This window comes from Rhinopithecus bieti, unplaced genomic scaffold (assembly GCF_001698545.2).
Source record: "Rhinopithecus bieti isolate Rb0 unplaced genomic scaffold, ASM169854v2 scaffold_7673, whole genome shotgun sequence".
NCBI classification, from domain to species: Eukaryota; Metazoa; Chordata; class Mammalia; order Primates; family Cercopithecidae; genus Rhinopithecus; species Rhinopithecus bieti.
In genome coordinates this window covers 5,229,058-5,242,536 of record NW_016806375.1, presented here as the reverse complement: position 1 = coordinate 5,242,536, position 13,479 = coordinate 5,229,058, and the positions used below count along the sequence as shown (strand labels likewise).

Here is a 13,479-nt window from a genome sequence, read left to right as displayed (position 1 = left end):
TCGCCCAGGCTGGAGTGCAGTGGCTGGATCTCAGCTCACTGCAAGCTCCGCCTCCCAGGTTCACGCCATTCTCCCGCCTCAGCCTCCTGAGTAGCTGGGACTATAGGCGCCCACCACCTCGCCCGGCTAGTTTTTTGTATATTTTTTTGTAGAGACGGGGTTTCACCGTGTTAGCCAGGATGGTCTCGATCTCCTGACCTAGTGATCCGCCCGTCTCGGCCTCCCAAAGTGCTGGGATTACAGGCGTGAGCCACCGCGCCCAGCTTGTTCTTAGCACATAGAAAGTGCCCTTTATGTCTTTGTTGAAAGAATGAAAAAAAAAAAAAAAAATCAGTGTCCTTTTTAGACAGCTATTCAGGATTCCATTGACTGGCATGAATCACAACACCCAAGTGACCCCAGTGCTGCCCGGTAGCCATGTCCATCTCCCTAGTTCATTCACTCTCTCATGCTACTCTCTTAATGACTTTGGCACCACCTCTCCTCAAACCTTCAATACCTCCTTGCACAACTTCATTATCAGCTAAAGACCTTGTTTCTTATTCCACTGAGAAAAATAGAGTAACCAGAAGAGAACATCTGCAAGCATCCTCTGCCACATCCGTCTACTTGCTTGCATCTACGCCCGTGTTTGTGGTTTTCCTTTCTGATATGGTGGATGAACTTTCCTCACACCTGCCTGGTGCCAACTCCTCTGGCTGGGCTCTGGAAATGCAGCTCTCCTGTCACTCCTGCTCAAGGACATTCCTGCAGCAATTCTCCCCTCTCTCTACTGCATTGTTCAAATGTTCCCATCAGTTAACACACATGCTTTTATTCTCCCTCTTTACAAACAAACAAACAAACCCCTCTTGATCCCACAGCTGTCTGTAGCCAAGATCCTTTAAAGCCCAACTCTTCCAAGCAGTTGCCTATATTTTTCTTACCAATCCTCTCTTTCTCTCTTTTTGACATTTTATTAGTCAATTTCCAAACACACATACAAGTAGGGAGTACATGGTCCCTCCTTCATTCCTAAATTTCAAAGCTAATACCAAAAAGCATGTTATTTCACCCCGCAAATACTTCAGAATACATCAAAATAGTAAAAGGATGTTTCCTTACATGTCACAAAGATATTAGCACACTGAACAAAATTAGCACTAATGATTTAATACCATTTAATAAGCGGTCTGTATTCAACCTTCTTCAGTTTTCTGGTTTGTTTTCATCAGCATCCAAACAAGGGCCACAGTTTTTATTTGGTTGCTATGGCTTCTAAATCTCTAATCTGAAGCAAGCCCTCTGCCCCTTTTTTCCATGCCACTCACTTGTTTGAAAAACCAGGCCCGTTGTCCTGTAGAATGTCCTGCGTCCTGGATTTGCCTTACCGTTTCCTCATGGTGTGGTTAAACTTGTTCCTCTGTCCATTTTCTCTTGAACCCTCTCCAGTTAGGCTTTCACACCCAAACACTCCATAGAAACTGCTTTGGTGAAAATTACCAATGACCTTGTGTTACTAAATATAATAGTCGATTTTCAGCTCTCATCTTCCTTGACACATCAGCAGCATTTGGCTTTGTTAGTCTCTCTATCATATCTGAAATGCTTTCTTCATTTATTTCCAGGATGCCATCCTCTTTAGTTTCGTCCTATGTTGTGGGCTGCTCCTGCCCAGGCTCCTGGCTTAGTTCATCCTCACTGCCTCACTGTAAATGTTGGAGGCCCCAGGCTCCCTCTCTGGTCCTCTTTACCTATTCTTATTTCTTTGTGATCTCATCCAGCCTCCCAGCTTAAAGTACCATTTATGGAGCTGGAATATGAACATATGTGTATCCGATTTTAGAGATGGACCAGGCAGGCCATGCTGCCCACACAGGGCTCTCACCTGCCAAGGTCCTCACCATTCTCTCCCCTCTGTCCTGCAAAAGGCTTCCTTTGTTGGCCAAATGTGAAAGTTTGCATTTGGCTAGTGGGAAAAGCACAAACTGCTAAGAACAGTCATCACCCTGAAAATCCTCTAAATAGCTATAAAGAGTAGTTCCAACTATGAGGAAAGAAATAAATGTAATGTTCTTCATTGAAAAACAACAACAAATACCAGTAAATACCAGTAAAAGCTCATGATGCTCAAAATTTCACCTTCAGGTCAGTTTTCTCCAGATTCACACATCTATCTCCCTCCTCAGCACCACCTCTTAGATGCCTACAAGTCTCCTCAAATTTAATATGCCCAGTTTTGGAGATAATTAGCAGAGTTTGGATATGGACTAGATATTAGGTAAAACAAAAATTTGTTCACTTGGAAAGCTGGAGATCTTTAAGTGATAAAAACAAGTTACAGGCTGGGCGCGGTGGCTCACGCCTGTAATCCCAGCACTTAGGGAGGCCAAGGCGGGCGGATCACGAGGTCAGGAGTTTGAGACCAGCCTGGTCAACATGGTGAAACCCCATCTCTACTAAAAATACAAAAGTTAGCCAGGAGTGGTGGTGCGTGCCTGTAATCCAGCTACTTCAGGAGGCTAAGGCAGGAGAACTGCTTGAACCCGGGAGGCAGATGTTGCAGTGAGTTGAGATTGTGCCATTGCACTCTAGCCTGGGCAACAGAGCGAGACTCCATCTCAAAAAACAAAACAAAGAAAGGTTACAAAACATGTATGCTATGATTTTGTTTTGGTTAAAACCTTGTACGAATATAGTCATTGAAAAAGATATAGCCGGGCGCGGTGGCTCAAGCCTGTAATCCCAGCACTTTGGGAGGCTGAGACGGGCGGATCACGAGGTCAGGAGTTCGAGACCATCCTGGCTAACACGGTGAAACCCCGTCTCTACTAAAAAATACAAAAAACTAGCCGGGCAAGGTGGCTGGTGCCTGTAGTCCCAGCTACTCGGGAGGCTGAGGCAGGAGAATGGCGTAAACCCGGGAGGCGGAGCTTGCAGTGAGCTGAGATCCGGCCACTGCACTCCAGCCTGGGCGACAGAGCAAGACTCCGTCTCAAAAAAAAAAAGAAAAGATATGACAGGACATACACCAAGGTGTTAATAGTGGCAGTCTCTGGGCGATAGATAATGGTATTTTTCTCTTTTTTGTCTGATATCTGTATTTTCTAACTTTCCTCAGGGCCCATATAGTCTTTTGTTGTTGTTGTTGTTGTTGTTGATGGAGAATCACTCTGTTACCCAGGCTGGAGAGCAGCAGTGCAATCTCAGCTCACTGCAACCTCCATCTCCTGGGTTCAAGTGATTCTCCTGCCTCAGCCTCTGGAGTGGCTGGGATTACAGGCACGTGCCACCCATGCCCAGCTAACTTTTCTACGTTTAGTAGAGGTGGGATTTTGCCATGTTGGGCAGGCTGGTCTCGAATCCTTGACCTCAGGTGATGCGCCTGCCTCGGCTTCCCAAAGTGCTGGGATTACAGGCATGAGCCACGGCGCCCGGCCCATATATGCTTTTTTATAATAATAAAAGGTTATTTTAAAGTTAAAAGAACACATGTCTAAAACTGAACTCCTGATCTTTCCCAGAACTTTCTCCTCCCTTTGCCTTCCCCATCTCAGTGAGCTGCTGCTCTATCCTTCTAGTGGCTCAGGCCAGAAGCCCTGCGGTCATCCTCAACCCCTCTCTCGATTATTGACCATACCCATGGCTTACCTTTAAAACATAGCTAGAATCTGACCATTGCTCACTACCTCCACCATTATGGGCAAAGACCTGCTCGGGGAATTCATGCAATAAATACAAGTGGCCAAAGAACTTCTGAAACAGTGCTAAACTTCACTGAGCAACAAACACATGCAAATTAAACTCTAAGGTGTCATTTTTTGCCCATCAGGTGGGCAAAGATTCCAAAGAATCATGACACCTGGTGTCAGCAAGCTTGGGGAGAAACGGGCATTCTTACACACAGCATGCCATGCTGAGGAGGTGCCTTGAGAGGTGGGGTCTGGAGTGTATGGGGGATACACTCTGGCCTTTCCTGGCAGTCCCTACGCTGGACCTGGGCAAGAAGCTGAGCGTGCCCCAGGACCTGATGATGGAGGAGCTGTCACTACGCAACAACAGAGGGTCCCTCCTCTTCCAGAAAAGGCAGCGCCGTGTGCAGAAGTTCACTTTTGAGTTAGCAGCCAGCCAGCGGGCGGTGAGTAAGCCACCATTGTGCTCATGGGGAAACTGAGGACGACAGAGAGCCAGTGGTTAGCCTAAAACCAAACGGTAAGCCAGGCTGAAGACTGTGATGTTCCCATCAGATTAAGCTCCTGCCTTTCTGTGTGATCCTTGAAAAGTGTTATTTTTTTTAGGCATTTCACCCTGGCTACAGAACAAAGTGAACAAAGTAGATTGGGGGGTTGAGGATAAGCCGTTGAGTGAAGGGACTCTGGCTCCTACAAAAAAAAAGAAAAAAAAAAATGCGAAGACAGGCATGCATTCCAGGCTAAATTTGCAGCAGGCAGGATCTAGTTTAGACTTGGGCCTGATCTAAGATGGAAAATGTAGAATGCCTTTTTTTCTTCTTCCCACTGGAGGAAGGAAAGGCCATGGAATAACCTGCTGGTGGAGAAGAAAGGCAAGAATGGTTCTTCCCTTGGCTTCAGAAAGGCAGCAGGCAGTTCCAGATACTTCTAAGGAAGCCAGGGCTATTCCATCCACCCTCCACTTAATTTCTGGGCCAGACAGGAGGCAACTGAGAGGGAGTGATGTGGCAGAAAAATAAAGATGGCAAAACACCCGCCCTTGCTATGTGCCTAAGTCAGTGCTAGCTAAGCACTTTGCAGGTATCTCATTTAATGCTCATAGATTCTTCTGAGGAAGAGAATATTCTACAGAGAAGGACATTGAGGCTCAGGGAAATTAAGTATCTTGCCCAGACTCAGCATTACAATAGCAATTAACATATATCGAGTATTTCTGGGTTTAGCGCTGTAAACTAGTAACTCATCCCTGTTCCCCGATGATGGGCGTTAGGATTCTCGCCTTTCCCCCGCTTTTTTTTTTTTTTTTGGTGGAGGGAAAACCCTGGTCCCCTGCCCCGCTGAGCCTCTCTGCGGTTTATTCTACCCCCTCGCTCCCAGATGCTGGCCGGAAGCGCCAAGAGGAAGGTGACTGGAACAGCGGAGTCGGGGACGGTGAGCGTGGAGGGGAGCTCCCTGGAAGGGAAGCTGGGGGAAGGGGCGGCTGGGGGCGGGAGGTCGTCGGTGGCCTCTGAGAGCCCGCCCCTGTGCCCAGGTTGCCAATGCCAATGGCCCCGAGGGGCAGAACTACCGCTCGGAGCTCCACATCTTCCGGGCCTCACCCGGGGCCTCACTCGGGGGTCCCGAGGGCGCCCACTCTGCAGCCGCCCCAGCTGGGTGCGTCCCCAGTCCCAGCGCCCTGGCGCCAGGTGAGTGGCCTCCTCGGGTCCCAGGACCAGGGCTTGGGGGCCTGAAGCATGGGTGTGCTTCCCCTGGGGCAGGAAGAGCACCCAGAAAGCTAGTCCGCCCCCTTCCCCAACACACACGCCGCTGCGCCCCAGGTCACACAGCAAGTCAGCCAAGGCCAAGACTGCAACCCGCGCCTCGAACTCGTGGCTTCCTCACTGCAGTCCTCCGAGTTTCCTGGGACGGGAAGGGGTCTCCTGTGCTGGAGCAACTGTGGCGTCCTATTCCCCCACTCCTCTCCCCTTACTCGGATCTTCCCTCCTCCAACCGCGTCCGCGGAATGGGGATGGGGCGAAGTCGGGGTGGGGGCTGAGGGTGGAAGAACCGAGGCGCCCCCTTCCCGTCCGCTCCTAGGCTATGCGGAGCCGCTGAAGGGCGTCCCGCCGGAGAAGTTCAACCACACCGCCATCCCCAAGGGCTACCGCTGCCCCTGGCAGGAGTTCGTCAGCTACCGGGACTACCAGAGCGATGGTCGAAGTCACACCCCCAGCCCCAACGACTACCGAAATTTCAACAAGTAAGGCGGGGCGGGCAGCCCGGGGACAGACCGGGAGGGGTGGGAAGCCAGTCACAGCCACAGCGGGAGCCTGCGTTTCCTGAGCACTTTCTGCAGGCCAGGCTCTGTCCCCAGCGCTTTCTACTCTTTGACTGAGCTCTGGCTGGAACAGTGCCTCCGCACCTAGTAGGTGCTCAGTAAACGTGGGAGAAATGAAGAGTGAAGGTGCCGCACATCTTGGATCCTCTCCAGGGCATGGTGGGCGGGTGCTATGAGTTTTCCTGTTCTGCAGATGAAGAGGCTGCGGCTCAGGAATATGAACAACCCGGCCAAAGTCACAAAACAGGGAAGCACCGGCAGGGCTGGGGTTCTGGTCTGGGTTTGTCCGACTCCAGAGACCAGTGCCTTGTTCCCCATGGCTGCTGTGTGCTACCTCTTTGATGAACATCTAGGTTTGTGATCTTCTCTGAGGAGTCCCCAGATTTCAGCAGTTTGAGGCCAGCTCAGCTTTTCCTTTCACCAATGGCCTAGAAGAGGCCAACAAGGTAGCTCTGAGGATGCTGCGAAGTGGAGAGTGGCAGTGAAACATTGGACGCCAGAGTGAGGGCCACACAGCAGTGGCCTGTATTGCTTTAGAGCATGGGGCCTCCACGTGGACTTAAATGCAGACCCCAGGCCTGCCCGTATGACCTTGGGCCAGTGACTTAACCTCTCTGAGCCTCCATTGCCCCACCTGTAAAATGAGGGGTTTATAGTACCTACTTCATAAGGTTGCTGTGGGGATGACATGAGAAGCCATAGGTAAAGTTTCTGGCAAGTAAGAAACTTTCAACAAACAATAACTATTATTATTATTATTATTATCATTATTATTTGAGACGGAGTCTTGCACTGTTGGCTGGGCTGGAGTGCAATGGCACAATCTCGGCTCACTGCAACCTCCTCTTCCTGGGTTCAAGGGATTCTCCTGCCTCAGCCTCGGCTTTTTTTTTTTTTTTTTTTTTTGAGATGGAGTCTCCCTCTGTCGCCCAGGCTGGAGTGCAGTGGCCAGATCTCGGCTCACTGTAAGCTCCACCTCCCAGGTTCACGCCATTCTCCTGCCTCAGCCTCCTGAGTAGCTGGGACTACAGGGGCCCGCCACCACACCTGGCTAATTTTTTTGTATTTTTAATAGAGACAGGGTTTCACCGTGTTAGCCAGGATGGTCTCAATCTCCTGACCTCGTGATCCTCCTGCCTCAGCCTCCCAAAGTGCTGGGATTACAGGTGTGAGCCACTGCGCCCCACCAATTTTTTGTATTTTTAGTAGAGACAGGGGTTTCACTATGTTGGCCAGGCTGGTCTCGAACTCCTGAACTCGTGATTCACCCGCCTCGGCCTCCCAAAGTGCTGGGATTACAGGCATGAGCCACTGCCCCTGGCCTATTATGATTATTATTTACAGCTGAGATGAGGTTTGGACAGGGGAGAGCTTAAAAGGGATACATTTACCATCCTGCACTGGAGGCCTGAAAACAAACCGTAGGAATCAAGACAGAAGTTTGGCACTGGAGGAAGGCCTTGGGCTGAGGGGTGCATGTTAACTGCATTGGCTTCCTCGGTCTGGTGCTATTTCTGAATATGCTCCTCTGGTTTGGATTGCATTTAGTGAGGAAAAGGGGAGTCCACAGAGAGGACGCCACGGTCCTGCTATTCTGGCATTTGCTCAGACCACACGTGGAGACTGTGTCTGTCTAAGACAGACGGGTGGGTGCCGGAGCCTAGCTAGGCCTGGAAAATCAGAACTTAGGAGGAAAGGCTGAAGGAACTGGGGGTGATCCGCCTTGAGAAGAGACAGCTCCGGAGGGATGTGACTGCCCTCAAATATCTGAATAGGCAGAGAGGGTCCTGATGGGAAGAATTGGGCCTAGCAGGCGCTGTGTGAGTCACAAGCCATTAACAGACATTCTGGAGTTCCCCGCCAGGCAGGACTGCCCTATCTCCTCCTGGGCCCTCAGACCCTGCCTGCCCAGCCATTTGAAACCTGCAGCAGACATTCAGTCCTGGCAGGCAGCTTCCAGGCTGGGCCACTCAGGTTGCATCTCCCACTGATCTCATGCCTCAAGTATGACAGCAAGGCACATTCCCACTAGCAGGAAGAGGGTCTTAGGGAGCCCTGCACCCAGACCTCTTCTGAGGGAGAAAGAGCAACTGAGGCATAGAGAAGAGAAACAGCAGTTTGGGTGGCCAAGATGTGCTCAGCTTCCAGGGCCCTGGGCTCCCGGTCAAGGGCCTGACTGTGGGCCTTGCATGGCTTGGACACCACCCAGCCTGTTCCTGTGAGGCCTGGCTGTTGCCACCAAAACTGGGGTGGTCCAGGCAGAAATGCTTTCCTGGCTGGGACCCAGGCCCTGGCCCGAGGTTTGTCTTTCCACCCCAGAGGCAAGCACTATCCTCTTCCCACTGGTCCCAGGCTGCTGGAAAAACAACGCAAGCAATGATTTTTATTTTTCTTAAAATTAACAAACAGTATTAAGGCCAGGTGTGGTGGCTCATGCCTGTAATCCCACTTTGGGAGGCCAAGGCAGGCAGATCACTTGAGGTCAGAAGTTCAAGACCAGCCTGGCCAACATGGTGAAACCTTGTTTCTACTAAAAATACAAAAATTAGCTGGGCTTGTTGGCACACACTTAAAATCCCAGCTACTCAGGAGGCTGAGGTGGGAGAATCGCTTGAACCTGGGAGGCGGAGGTTGCAGTGTGCCGAGATCGTTCTACTACACTCTAGCCTGAGTGACAGAGCAAGACCCTGTCTCAAAACAAAACAAAACAAAACAGTACTATTAAAATCACATACATAGGTTCTCTTTTAAAAAATGTTAGGCAAATAAATGTAGAGCCCCTTTGCTCACCATCCTTCAATCCCAGTTGCCTTCCCAAAGGTAACATGGTTGTCAGGCTGGCCTGTATGGGCTCAGAACATTTTGTGTGGGCAACGGCATGCCTGTAGGGGGAATGATGTTTGTGTGTGTGTGTGTGTGTGTGTGTGTGTGTGTTTTAATACTTTGCGTTTAATTCTATTAACTTGCTTTTCTTACTCAACATTATGCTTTCGAAATCTACCATACTAATACGTAGAGCTCTAGTTCCTTTTAAGCTGCTGTCTAGTTTTCTTTTTCTTTTTTTTTTTTTTTTGGCGGGGTGGGGCAGAGTTTCACTTTTGTGGCCCAGGCAATGGCACAATGTCAGCTCACTGTAACCTCTGCCTCTCAGGTTCAAGCTATTCTCCTGCCTCAGCCTCCCAAGTAGCTGGGATTACAGTCACCCACCACCATGCCCAGCTAATTTTTGTGTTTTTACTAGAGATGGGGTTTCACCATGTGGGCCAGGCCCGGTCTCGAACTCCTGACCTCAGGTGATCGGCCCGCCTCGACGTCCCAAATTGTTGGGATTACAGGCGTAAGCCATTGTGCCCAGCCTGCTGTATAGTTTTCTATCGTGTGAACATGCTCTGTCTTGCCCATTTCTCTACTAGTGGGCATATGGGTGGTTTCTGATTTGTCACTAATGTGCTGCTGAGGTCTACATCCCAGTGCCTACACGCCTGTGCTTCCCTAAGCCATATGCTCGGAGGTGGAGATGCGGGGTGACATAGCTCACACATTTCAGGTTACAAAGATCCTGCCACATTGCCTTCTGCGGTGGCAGCACTGGCTTACCCTCTAACCAGCAGCACGCTGTGAAACTTTTCCCCGCCACCTCACCAACTTTGCCCCATTATCAAATGATTTCATTGTGCCAGTGTCCTGGAGGAGAAATGTCATGTCTGTTGTAATCTGCATTTTCCCCCTGATTTTCAGTGCTCTTTCTAATGCTCTCTTCTCTCTCTAGTTTTGGGCCTTTTGTCCTAAGGGGAGCTTACTGAAGGGGAGTCTAGAGTCTTGCCTAGGACAAATCAATTCTGACTCTATCAGCTTCATTTCTATTGCTAAGCAACGAGCCACCCACGTAGGCACAGACTTGGAAATGGGCAAAGTTGAAAAAACCTCTTAAGAGGTACAGAATCACTGGGCGCGATTCTGCAGGCATAATTGCTTATGCCTGCAATCCCAGCACTTTGGGAGGCCAAGGTGGGTGGATCATGAGGTCAGGAGTTCGAGACTAGCTTGGCCAACATGGTGAAACCCCATCTCTACTAAAAATATAAAAATTAGCCAGGTGTGGTGGCACACACCCGTAATCCCAGCTACTCAGGAGGCTGAGGCAGGAGAATTGCTTGAACCTGGGAGGCAGAGGTTGCAGTGAGCCGAGATCACACTACTGCACTCCAACCTGCGTGACAGAGCAAGACTCCATCTCAAAAAAAAAAAAAAAAAAAAAGATGTACAGAATCTTGCTGTATAGAAGGGAAAACTGAGGCTCAGAGAGCAGCAGGGAGGGGCCCATACATGGTGACCCACATGTCAGTATACTGCTGTCCCTGTTCCACACAGCCCACCTCTCCTGCTGCTCTCTTTCTCCAGGACCCCGGTGCCATTTGGAGGACCCCTCGTGGGGGGCACTTTTGCCAGGCCAGGCACCCCCTTCATCCCGGAGCCCCTCAGTGGCTTGGAACTCCTCCGCCTCAGACCCAGCTTCAACAGAGTGGCCCAGGGCTGGGTCCGTAACCTCCCAGAGTCCGAGGAGCTGTAGCCCAAGCCTGCATCTTCAGTTCCCCAGTCTTGGGGGCCTGGTAACATCCGGAACCAAGACTTGCGGACAGCACTTCACAGTTTAAGAAGGGCCTTCACACACAAAACCTGATTGCAAATGGCCTCAGAGGTCACAAAGTTCAGTAGTCCCAAAACATGGGTGTGCTTCAAAATTACCTGGGGATGTTGTTCTGAATACAGATGACTGGACTATCCCAGACTTGCAGCATCAGAGTCTCCTAAGTCGAGGAATCTGTATTACTAATAGCAACCAGGGCCGGGTGTGGTGGCTCATGCCTGTAATCCCAGCACTTTGGGAGGCCAAGGTGGGAGGATCACCTGAGGTCAGGAGCTTGAGACCAGCCTAGCCAAAATAGTGGAACCCCGTCTTTACTAAAAATACAAAAATTAGCCAGACATGGTGGTGCATGCCTGTAATCCCAGCTACTTAGGAGGCTGAAACAGGAGAATCACTTGAACTGGGAGGCAGAGGTTGCAGTGAGCTGAGATTGCGCCACTACACCCCAGCCTGGACAACAGAGTGAGACTCCTTCTAAAAAACAAAATAATAAAATAAAATAAATAGCAATCAGTACTCCAGGTGATTCCAGCATAAATTTTCCATGGTTTGTGTCATTAGGAGTCCACATCCACACCTCTGCTCTTCCCTGTTCCTGCAGTGTACACTCCCCCAGTGACAGGGTGCTGCTCACTGGCACCCCATCTTCCTGTGAATAACTCAAATAATAGAAAATGTTCCTTTTACTGAGAGGCAGTTGGTCTTCATCTATTCATGCTCTAAACACTTCCTAAGCACTGACTGTGTGCTAGACACTGTGCCAGGCCCGGGCCTCGAGGAGGAGAAGACAGTAGGGAAGACAGATTTATAGAGCATGAAATCATCATAATTTTCCCTAAAGCATGCTTATTGACAATTGAGGAACAAAGTGTTGTGGGGCAGAGGAAGGAGTCCCTCACCCTAGGTGTGGGATGGGATTCCAGAAGCTTCCTGGAGGATCTGAGTGGGACCTTGGAGGAGGTGTGAGAGTCCATGAAGAGAAGGGGGTGTGAGGGGGAGGGTATTCCTGGAAAGTGGACCAGCATGTGCAAAAATGTGGAACTGAGCACGGGTGCAGGGTGTTCTGCAGAAGGGAGAGGACTGTGCTAGAGGAGCCGGTGAGGGCCAGTGTGGGGTGGACCTCACTAAGGAAAAGGGGAAGGTTTTAGGGATGGGTCTTGCTGGGTGCTGTGTGGGGCGTATATTGGAGAAGGATAATGCCGGAAGCCAGGAAGCCTGCAAGGGATGAGGCCATGGGAATGGAGAGAAGGGGCCGCCTGCTGGGCACCTTACAGGACAGGTGCAAAGTGGGATGCTTATTAAGATTCCTTCTTTCCACTGTCCATTTTGAGCAGGCTGCTTAAAGTGGTGGTGGTGATGATGATGATGGCAGCTTTATATTGAGTGCCTCAGTGCTTGGGCTGGTGGTAGGTTCTCTACATATCTTATTTCTAATTCTCACAACAACACTGAGAGCAAGATATTGTTGTCCCCATTTTACAGATGTGGATATTTAGGCTCAAAAGGAGGAAGTGACTTGTCCAGGGACAGAGACCAAATGGAAATCTGATTCCAGTGGATGTCTGTTTTCTCTGCACTGGGTGGTCAATGCCCACTCGCTCTGAAATCATCTGATTGTGGTGCCCTGCCTTGGAGTTTGGAAGTTGAGTGCAGGCTTTGGAGTCAGACTGGCTGGACTGGGTTCTAACTCTGCCACTGCTAGCCGGGTGAACTTGAGCAAATCATTTCACATCTCTGAGCCTCTATTTCTCCATCTGTAAGATGAGGACAAGTATAAAACCTCCTTTATGGGTTTGTTGTGAACACAGTGCAGGACACATTTATAAGAGCTCAGTCAATGGTAGGTTTCATGCAACTGCTGTTCTAGGCTGGAAAAGTTGTTTGTGCACTAGATGCAGCATGAGAAGCTGGCTGCTAACATGTCACTGGGGGTCAGTAAAGATGAAGCCTGAAGGAAAGCCTCTCATTGCTGTAGAGCTCTCCCTGCCTTTCTCTCTGGGAGCAATGTGGAAGGTCAGGAGTCCAGCCCATTCCCAGGGTGCATGGGATAATGATTGTATTTTCCTTTTGCTCTGGAGTTTCACTCCCCTTCTGGGTCCCAAGGGCCCAATGGCCTGACTTTTAGAATTGCTTGCAATTGGTGTTTTCTCTTGAATTTGGGGGCTGCCATTGAAAGCCAGGTTTCCATGTGCTGAGGAGCAGCCATTCAAGAGTCTGAAAAGTAGACAAAAGGACTCCAATCGCCTTGGGTTGGTTCTGCTGTGCTCTGGAAGGTAACTGTAGCCACCGGGTACGAAAAGGAGCCTGGTGGGGAGACCACTGCACCCAAAACAAATCCTTTCTTCTTCTGAGAGTGTGACTTTTTCTGGTGTTGTAAAAAAAAAAAAAAAAGAAAAAAGAATGCTCATTGTAAAAATAAAATAATAATAAGAAGAAGCAAGGAGTAAAATGTGAAAGTGTCTGCCCACATAGCCCTCCCATGCACATATGTACCCCTTCCTACCTTCCTGTCTCTGCCATTCCTACACACCAGAGGTAACCACTGATGACAGTTTGCTCCTTCTAGAATTGTGGAATTATTTGAATGGATAAATATGTGCATGTGTATATAGATGCACACCCACATAGGCATGTCTTTGTTTTAATGGAATCATACTATATGGATTGTTCTGTATCATGCTGCTTTATTTAAGAAGTAAAATTTGGATCCTGAAAAAGCAAATCACTCACCTTTCATGTAATTTGAGATTACATGAAATAAATCATAAGAAATCCTTCATATAGGCTGGGCGTAGTGGCTCACACCTGTAATCCCAGCAGTCTGAGGGGCCGAGGTGGGCAGA

At 49.5% G+C, this 13,479-nt stretch overlaps 1 protein-coding gene across 4 annotated transcripts in view; it reads left to right on the top strand.

Moving 5' to 3' along the window:
* MYOZ3 (myozenin 3) overlaps nucleotides 1-13,070 on the top strand; it is a 19,238-nt gene extending 6,168 nt beyond the window's left edge. For 2 of the 4 annotated variants that reach the window (XM_017875762.1, XM_017875761.1), the window contains exons 3-7: nucleotides 3,963-4,117; nucleotides 5,049-5,102; nucleotides 5,203-5,356; nucleotides 5,748-5,910; nucleotides 10,390-13,070. In XM_017875762.1, coding sequence (XP_017731251.1) covers nucleotides 3,963-4,117; nucleotides 5,049-5,102; nucleotides 5,203-5,356; nucleotides 5,748-5,910; nucleotides 10,390-10,558 — 695 coding nt within the window. In that variant the 3' untranslated portion in view covers nucleotides 10,559-13,070. The remainder of the gene's footprint in view (nucleotides 1-3,962; nucleotides 4,118-5,048; nucleotides 5,103-5,202; nucleotides 5,357-5,747; nucleotides 5,911-10,389) is intronic. The other 2 variants (XM_017875764.1, XM_017875763.1) reach the window with 2 other exon arrangements.
* Nucleotides 13,071-13,479: the final 409 nt, after the last annotated feature.